Raw genomic sequence first — 9,706 nt, forward strand, 5'->3', positions numbered from 1 at the left:
ACTGAGGCGTCATCTGAATAAACCTGGAATGGAAAAGAAAAGAATGAATAAAAAGACATTTGTTTGTAGCCGAGTAAAAATAAGAGTAGGTTTTAAAAGTAAGGGTCACTTAAATAGCATTTATTTATTTTTAATTAGTTTAATACATTTATGGATGAAGTGCACCTTAAGATGAACTTTAAAGGTTTTTACATCCCTGTTGACATCAAGAAGCATTTTTTACTCTACTCTTCTTCCAGATTTCAAACTAAGCTTTAGTAAAAACTTTTCTTATTGCTCAGTTTATTTTATGACTTCAAAGCACTTATTATCTTATGCTGCACTAAAAGAACAAGTAGCAATTCAGGGTGGAGTTGCTAAATATATTTATATTCTTTACATATTGGATCATAAATCGATTAATTCACATTTATGTTTAGACTAACAGTAGTAGTAAGTAGAAAAAAGTACTGTGTTTCACCAAATCTAAGGTATGTCGAGAAAAAATGTCATTTTTGTCTCACGTTGTTTAAAACCATTCTTAGGGAGGATCCTGTGTGGCACAGGGAGGCTTTTATTTTGAAAAAAAGTCATATGCGATTCTACCATAAGTAAAAAACTATTTCACATTTCATTTTCACTATTTATATTTTTGTTTTTATCTATACCAAAAATAAATACAATTAATATTCACACTAAAAATGAATGACTGCAAGGCAAATTTAGCTTTTTTATATATTAAAAAAAATAATTTTGCTTAAATCTTTAATGCAATTTAAAAAAAAACTGTTTTTTTTGTCTCATGTGGTGCCATAGAAAATGAATTTCTCCACATAATATGAATAAAGTTCAATTCAATTACCAGTAACATAAGACTTTGTGGCTCCTACTGGGTTTTGAACAGTAAGAAACAGGTCCAAACGACTCTTTTACTGTTAAAGGTTTCATGGTCATTTACCAACAGTGAATTCATTAGAATTCTGAAAGTCATTCCAATAACAAAGATTCAGATGTCCAAAGCTAATTTAACAAATTCTTCCTTCATTGTTATAAGAAGCATCCTTATTAATTAATGGTTGTTGTTTAAGGATGTCACAATACATTTTTAAGGACAACTTTTGCCAAACATCTATTTTTATCTTAATTAAAAATAAAATATGTGATTAGAGATTGACTGCACTGAGTGTTTTAAATCCCAGGTAAAGATGGTTTTATTCAGGAGAGCTTTTAGTTGATTTTAGTGCTTTCTTTACTACGTTTCACTGTGTTTTTACTATGTTTTTAGATTTTTTTTGTTAATAATTATTATTAGACTTCATTACCTCTCTTGTGCTTTGATTTGATTTTATGCTCCTTTTGTAAAGCATGTTGTAATTATGTCTGGGGAAAGTGTAGTAGAAAAAAGATTCAATTCTATTCTTAAAATCCAAACTTTTTTTAAAAAAATTATAAAAATCTGTATTTTCCAATTCCACTAAAAGCAAAAGAAAATCACTTCAAAATCTTAAAAGCTTTCATTCCATCTAATGATCAACTTCATAATAAATTCATTAATGACACTAAATTGTGCACTTTTTGCAGCAACAACAGTTGAACACCATTTTTTATTTTTGTGAGAGATCCAAATCTTTTTGGTTTGGATATCATTTATTGCTCCAGTCTAAATTTGTAAATTATAAGATTTGGTCCACAAACAGAAAACAAAAAGGCAGAGTTTGGTATTAGGAAGTTAATAATACTTGCAAAATGTTATATACATACATTTTGTTTTTGAAAGTATCCCCAGTTCCTGTTGGTTTTAAAAACAAAGTACTTTTGTGGAAGATTTCTTTAAAAAAATGTAAATGGGTATTTTTGAATTCTTAAAATACATTTCTGAACAATATAATAATAGATCTTAATTTGCACTTTTTTTGTGAAATTGCATATGGTAACCCATATCTCTGATAGTTAAAAATATATTTTTTTTTCTCTTGTAGGGCATTTTTATTTTTTTATTCTCATTGAAGTCTTTTTTTCTTGTTTACTAACATTTATATTTACAAATGAGTGCAACTTGAAATGACTTATGCTGTATTGTTTTCTAAAAAAAAAAAAAGGTTTTATGGTTATGCTGATTGCGCCGGATCCTAAAACATTTTTTAAAAACTTTATTAATACATGAGAGAAACAGAACTACATTCATGTGGATCCTTAACATTTACCAATAAATACTAAAAAAAGGAAGATAGAATTCCTTCTTTAAGATCCAGATTGACCAGAATGTGACACACTTTCTAGTTTTTAATAGTTAATTCTGGGCGACTCATCTTCAATAAAGTTTGTTCTAAAAGCCCAATTTAAACAGAAATAAATCAATAAAATGGTATAAGTGAGGCTTACTCTTCTGGTGTGATGCGAGTTACCGTCCGGAGGCAGTTGTCCTCTGAGAAGCTGTGTTGGTGGAACAGAACCCACTCAGGCAGACCCAGTTTGGGGCTTTTGGCTCCATATCCAGAGAGCGGATGGATCTGAGCCACGTGCTTGTGGGTCAAAATAAAATAGTTTCCAGAACCGTCTACATCGCGTGCAACCTGAGAAATTCAACAAGTTGTCTTAGAGAGATGAAAATGATACTCTGCAATCTTTGAAGTCATTTAAGTTCCGACCTGCATGAAGAATCCAGCGAGCAGCGCTCTCTTTATGTTCAGGGTGTTGCTTCGAGATCCAAACGCGGGCATCGAGATGGGCAGCTCGATCCTCCTCAGAGTGTCTGTGAGCTCGGCGTGGAGCGCGTCGGCCATCAGGAGAGCCGTGTGGCTCAGGAAGAAGTCCTGACACCACTTTTCTTCATTAAAGTCTTCCAGGGGAGTTAGAGAAGGAGAAGAATTTGCTTTATTTTAATCTTATTTACTTCAGAAAGACTTCTGGAACCTACATGGATCCTGCTGGCGCTGCTTGAAGGCCTTGTAGATGTTGACGAGAGTGAAGTGGTCCCCCTCTGGGTGCTGGAACTTCACGTGACCTCTGCTGGCCTCCGCTTTCAGCTCCGCAGGGGGGTCAATGAAGCAAGATGGAACTTAAAAAACACAAAACCGCACATCACAACTGTTAAAAGCAACATATGTGCGGCTGGGATAGGCTCCAGCAACCCTAGGATTCAAAAATTGCTGGATAAATGAGGCAGAATTTCACCTGCTAACATGGCAGCGATGATGACCACCTCGCTGACGCAGTCGAACTCGCAGGACGCCAGCACGGTTTTGGCCATCTGCGGCTCCAGGGGGAACTCGGACATGATGATGCCCATCTCGGAGAGGTTACCGTCGTTGTCTAAAGCCGCTAGGTAGTCCAGTTCCTCCAAGGAATGCATTAAACATCCAGGATCTGGAGAAAAATGTAATTAAACAAGAAGATTTACTAATCCTTAAACGAGAATTGTGATCTGCTTGAAACACCAGGCTGTTAGGAATTCTGGAGCGAATGGATTAGGGATTTTTATAAATCCTCACCAACATCTGCCGTGCACCACCACGAAACATGACGAGGAAACGATTTCACTTGTAAAAAAAAAAAATGTTTTTGCTGTTCCCTCATATTCGCTCAAGCATTCTTCTAATCATCTAATGGGGGCTCAGTGTGAGTTTGTGTTAGAGGGGGCGTGTAAATCTGTGCAAACAAAGGCGCACGGAAGGAGGTCAGCTCTGAAAGGATGCGCTCGCAGAACAGGAGCTGTCGGATCGGCTGAAACACGGCCGACTGCCCTTCAATTAAAAAAAAAAAAAAAAGTTCCTGTCTGCCGGTGGGAGTATATATTCAACAGGAATTTTGGTTAACGATGAGTTACATGAATCCCACCTGGTCTGTCAATGAAGTCGCAGTGACCCATCCCGGAGATCTCCATCCTCTTGAGGAAGAGCACGGTGGAGGTGATGTCAGACTCCACAATCTGGGGGCGAGCCTCAGCAGGAAGCTGTCTATCCTTTGGGTACAAACGAAAACACTTCCCTATGGAGCAGGAAGTTACAGTTAGGAAACGACCCTAAACGTAGTAAAGTGTTGGTTTGATGGTTCTTCTCACCTGCTGGGCCGGTCAACTGTTTGCGGCTCTCTGCTTGAGCTGCGCTGATCGGCTGGATGACGGCTGAGTTTGTCCTGATTCTGGGATTGAAAACCTGGAGAAGATTTTAATCTTCTAATTTACTAAAAATTTTATATGAGAAAATTAAATTCAAATGTGGAAAACATATTTTGGGATTTCACCAAATTAATATTTCTTTGAACTCCCCATATAGCCCTTAAAGTTTGCTTTAATAAATAAATTACATATATTTTAATTGCACCTAACGTTAAAGAAAGTCTAAAATATTTATCAATATATTCTCCATTTAACTCATTTTATTTTTGCTTTTTTTGCTGTGCTTTTTGTGTTATGACTATTAATATACACATTTTATACTATTATTTTAAATTTTTTATTTTATTCTTAAATTCTTTAATTATAATTTTATTCTTTTAGGAACAGTGAATGACCAGTGAGTAATTTTAAACTTCAATGAAATAACGGTGACTACTAAATCTATTCTGTTCTAGTAGAAATCTAAAAATAAAATGTCTCTGTACCACCAGGTCATCAAAAATTGCATCCATATTGATGTACGTATTTGTTTGCTTGATCTGACATTTGGTGAGCTGTAATTGTAAAATCACTTTTATTTTTTTTCTCTGTAAAATATATAATGTTCAATTTAACTTAAACTTTTGTTTACTAATATAAATTCTTAAAACTAGTCCAAAAATATAGGAAAAAAGGATATTTTTCCTTGTTATAAGTGGAGAAATCTGTAAATGTGTAAAATATAGTAGAATTAGGTAAGAAATCATAAAAAGATCTTGTAATTAACACTCACATTTGGGTTTCTTGCCATGATAATTGTAAAAAAAATGTCTTAAAATAAGATTTTTATATTTTTAAAGTATGTATTTATACACTTCCCCCCCTAATATTGAATCATATTTATCTTAATTATTTATCTAAATTAATTTGAAAGAATTACACATTTTTAGATACATTTGTCTTCAATATTAAACGTAAATTATGAGTCAAATGACATTTTCCAGTTTCAACATGTCAAGTTAGTCTTTTTCCTTAAACAAAACCACTTATCATCACAAATAAAGCTAAAAAAATATGTATAAAGTAATTTTAAAAAGTTTCATTGGAAAAAATGCTTCAAATTGAATGTTAATGGGTCAACAAGATAATCAAGATTTACTGTCTTAAAACAAGTAACTGGAATATGGAGAGAAAATAGTATCACCCTGATTTGTCTGGGGGAAATTCTTGATTTGTGCGTAACTTTGGATTCCAACTTGTGCGGTGAAGGAATAGAAAAACTTTAAAATTTTAAAACCTTTTTGCATTAATTATAGGGCATATCAGTTTAAGGAAGTGGGAAAACATCAAGTTTCACTAGCTAATATTCTTCTAAAGTTCTAAAAAGAAAACTGATGACCCAGCATTCAAGCAGCATTTAAACACAAATCTTGGAGACGTGATTTATGCTCAAATCTCACCTCAGATTTGTGGATAAATGTGGTTTTGCATGTGCGTAACAAGCAATCTGTGTGTAATTTTTAAAGATTTGCAACTATATTTAGTTTTAAGCTGGTGTCATTTTAATTTGTGCATGTGTAAATTGTATTTTGCATTTTCTTTTATTTCATAATTTTTGCACTTGTGTAAAAAATGTAATGTGAGTTACAAATCAAGAGTACACACACACAAACCGGGGTGATACTATTTTCCCTCCATGCTGGAATGTCAGTGGTAATTTATTTTAAGTGTAACAAGATATTTTAACTAGAAACTAGACAAAATTCCACAAATCACAGCTCCTCTGTGTTTTATAAATCTTATTTTACCAAAGAAAAACCAGAGGGAGACAAACTTACACATCTTTTCTCAAGACCAGCATCAATAACGAATCTGATGGAGCGATCCGCCCAGAAGAAGTCTTCATTCGGGCTGCTCGTGAGGATCACTCTCCGTGTCGGCTCCGCCTCCTCATCCCCTAGAATGGGAAGACTCCCCGGTTGGCCGGGATGCACCGCAATAGGAACCAACCCACCCAGGTGAGGGGGTAAGCCGTGAACTTCGTGACACAGGATGTCACGGGCCAGATCTATTTCCTGGTGGAATCAAAAAACACATCATGTTATCAGCATGTCCAAAGTGTGGCCTGAAGGTCAAATTAATGATGTGTGGCCCCAACATTTTGAAAACTATGATTTATTGATTGTGATTTTTCTAAAATATGTTTACAGCTGGTAACTAATTGACCTTTAGAGCCTTAAGGGCCAAAAAAAGGAACACATTTGCTTTTTTAGTGACCACAGTAGTTCCAAATAAGATAACAATTTGTGTTGTTTTACAAAGTTTACAATGACCATTAAATCATGCAAAATTTCACATAAACTCATTTTTAATGTTGAGAATTTTTTTTTTTCAGACAGACTTTTACTGCATTTTATTTCTGGTCTTTAAATAGTAAATTAACAGTAATTTGGGTTAAAAAATATATTTTTCTATATATATATTTTTCTATTCTGTTCTATGTGAAAATATTAAAAGGATTCCATTCCTAAAAACATTAATTAAATATTAAATTACAAGAGTTTAGACCCTCACTAAAAAGTTTTAGTATAAGTATATTAAGTCATTTTGTGTATTTGTTGTACCTGTGTCGTGACCAGAAACACAACCACATCGCCCCACTCCTCAGAGCGATGGATCTCCAGAACCAGCCGCAAAGCCGAGCAGAAGTAGTCGCCGCCGGAGCTGCTGTACACCACCTCCCCTGCTCCCGGCGCTTCAACGCGGATCACGGGGACCTCTGACCCCGACAGGTGGGTCAGCTGCTTGGGGGTGGGATCCATGGCTGACAGGAGAACCACTCGCAGCTCCGGCCTCTGCAGGGCGATGTCCTTCAGCAGGCCGAGGAGCACGTCGGTGGCGACGGTCCTCTGGTGGGCCTGGTCCACGACCACCACACCATAGCGCTCGAGCAGAGGGTCGGACATCATCTCTCTGAGGAGAGTGTTGTCCGTGCAGAACCTGTTGAGTGACAGAGTTAGGCTTGAATTTAAGAAAACGATCCAAAATATCGATAATATCAAGTTGGTATTGGATCGATACCGAACAGAAGATATCGATATTTTCACTTTTTTCACTTTTATTCACCCAATTTCCACTCTATTTCAAGTTGTTTTTGACAAGTTACTTTTCATCTGTTTTATTATTCTATTTAAAGGCTAAAGTTACAACTTATTTATATTTCAACCAGTTGTTTTTTTCAATTGTTAATAAATTCGATTTATTTTTTTATCATAATTACTTGTTTCTTTTGGTTTTCAGACAGTTTTTCATTAACTTCTTCATTTTTTATTTAAATTCAATTTTTTTTCTTTCAATGAACTACAGTATATTCAATTTAATTGAAAATATTGTCCTAATTCTGTTTTTATGTATATCAAGTCATTTAAAAAAAAAAAGGGAAACCCACATGTTCAGTATCACCCCGCCCTAATTTTAAAAAGAGAAACTTAAAAAATATCATTCATGGTGATTAAAAACAAGTGACATTTTTAGGTTTACATCCACCGCATTTATGAAAAATATCTATATTGGTATTGATATCGGCGATATTTATTGGGGTCGTATCTGTATTGGATTGATACTCAAATGCTCAATACTGCCCGACCCTAATTTAAAAAAAGGGAAACTTACAAAAAAAACATTCACAATGATTAAAAATAAGTGAGATTTTGAGGTTCATGTCACATCCAGTGCATTTACGAAAAGTATCGACATTGGTGTCGATATTGACGATATTGGATCGATACCCAAATGCTCAGTATCGTGCAGCCCTAATTTAAAAAAGATAAAATAAAAAAAATTAAAAATTCACGTCAGTTAAAACTGAGAGAGATTTTGAGGTTCACATCCACCGCATTTGTGAAAAATATCAATATCTGTATCGATATCAGCTATATTGACCAGCATCGGATCTGTATCAGATCAATACCCAATATTTCAGTATTGTCCAGCCCTAATTTAATAAAGGGAAACTTACAAAAAAAAAAAAAAATCACAGCGATTAAAAAGTGAGATTTTGAGGTCCATATCCACCGTATTTGTGAAAAATATCAATATTTGTATCGATATCAGCTATATTGACCGGCATCGGATCAGTATCAGATCAATACCCAAATGCTAAGTATCGCCCAGTCTTAGTTTTAAATATGGAATCTTACAAAAAAAATATTCAAATTAGTTAAAAAGTGAGATTTTGAGGTTCACATCCACCCAGTTTATGAAAAATATCAATATCAACGATACTGATCGTATCTCTACCCAAAGAATCGGTATCGCCTGGAAAACAGCATTTTGGTTTGGATTAGATCCCAGTTTATCTCTCTTCCCTCATTGTGCTGAGTGCTTTTGTTCTGCATAACTTATGAGCGACCCACACGGAGAGCGTGACATCTGGGTCGACGGGGAGACGGGCAGCTGGTGTGAAGCCCCTGAATGGAGCCCCTCAAGCCTTTTGTTCACCTCTCTTTAAGGCGGGGTTTCATGACGGTGCATTCTAACAAGAAAAGGGGGAAAAAAAACCTAAAGGAGCTTTGGAAACATCTGTGGCTCTGAAGAATAGCACACCTTAGTACCGTCTCGCTGGTACAACATTTCTCCAGAGGGATGCTGTACCCCACTTCATGGCCGATGTTCACGTCCATTTCATCTGCCACTCTCAGGGCGAGATCCACGGCCTGCTGGGAATGGGTTTGGGTGCAGACCACCATGCCATGCTGGAACTGGACTGACAGGCCGAACTCGGCACACCACTGGGGAATCTGGATCAGAAGAAAAGTGAGGTTTCTGATACATTTTTGCAAATATATTATCAAAATCACCCACTCACTTGGGAACTTCTTCCTGTTTTGGCAAATCCACTGACAGCAACAAACTGTTGATGGGCCAGCGTGTCCATGAATTCACTCCTTGCTCTCCACACCGGCAGCTCTTTCCTCTCCTCCATCAGCTTGTAAAACCGAGACGAATAAGGAAGTCCATCAAACTGATTCAGCTCCAGGATGTCGGCGTAATCTTTGTCTCCTTGACTCAGAGCCTCGGAGTCAGAGCAGCAGGGTGATTTCCCCACAAAGTTGTCCTCTCCACTTAAACTGGCGGCGTCCTGCTCCATCACGAGAGTCTGCCCGCTTCCGACCTCATTTACAGGATCACACAGATGAAGCCTGGAAATCTCCAGCTTTCAGTGAACCGGCTGCAGTCAGACTGCGTCTGCTGCGAGCAAAACACAATGAAGGGCTCAGTGGGCGTCCAGCCCAGTGTTGTCATGTGGCTACTAATCCCACAGTGTGGTCATCAGCACACACTCACGCAAACACACACACACACTCACACATAGGCGCTGGTGTGAGACGGAGTAGATTGGCAGAGACTTTAACGTCTGCTGTTTACAAAGAACACCAGATGACACGCAATCTGCACAAAATGAACTTATTTATCAACTACAAACCAAATAAAGACAAGAACAATTTAAAGACTCCTCTGAAGAAAATGGTGTTTTAGGGGTTTTTAACATGTTTTTGTATTTCTTTATTCAAATCATTGTGAATCAGGAGCAGATGAAAACATGCAGCTTGAAAAAGAGTCTATTTGTGA

The 9,706-nt window shown here is 36.4% G+C and overlaps 1 protein-coding gene across 1 annotated transcript in view; it reads right to left on the reverse strand.

The window, feature by feature from the left end:
* The window catches only part of dhx32b (DEAH (Asp-Glu-Ala-His) box polypeptide 32b), a 12,699-nt gene extending 3,093 nt beyond the window's left edge, over positions 1-9,606 (reverse strand). Inside the window, exons 1-10 of the mRNA XM_024296531.2 lie at positions 8,943-9,606; positions 8,681-8,874; positions 6,700-7,075; positions 5,914-6,150; positions 4,040-4,133; positions 3,817-3,966; positions 3,154-3,345; positions 2,897-3,037; positions 2,628-2,818; positions 2,362-2,552 (exon numbers count right to left, since the gene is read on the reverse strand). Of these exons, the coding sequence (XP_024152299.1) occupies positions 2,362-2,552; positions 2,628-2,818; positions 2,897-3,037; positions 3,154-3,345; positions 3,817-3,966; positions 4,040-4,133; positions 5,914-6,150; positions 6,700-7,075; positions 8,681-8,874; positions 8,943-9,224 (2,048 nt within the window). The 5' untranslated portion in view covers positions 9,225-9,606. The remainder of the gene's footprint in view (positions 1-2,361; positions 2,553-2,627; positions 2,819-2,896; positions 3,038-3,153; positions 3,346-3,816; positions 3,967-4,039; positions 4,134-5,913; positions 6,151-6,699; positions 7,076-8,680; positions 8,875-8,942) is intronic.
* Between the last annotated feature and the right edge of the window lie 100 nt (positions 9,607-9,706).

This window comes from Oryzias melastigma, linkage group LG15 (assembly GCF_002922805.2).
Source record: "Oryzias melastigma strain HK-1 linkage group LG15, ASM292280v2, whole genome shotgun sequence".
In the NCBI taxonomy this organism is placed as follows: Eukaryota; Metazoa; Chordata; class Actinopteri; order Beloniformes; family Adrianichthyidae; genus Oryzias; species Oryzias melastigma.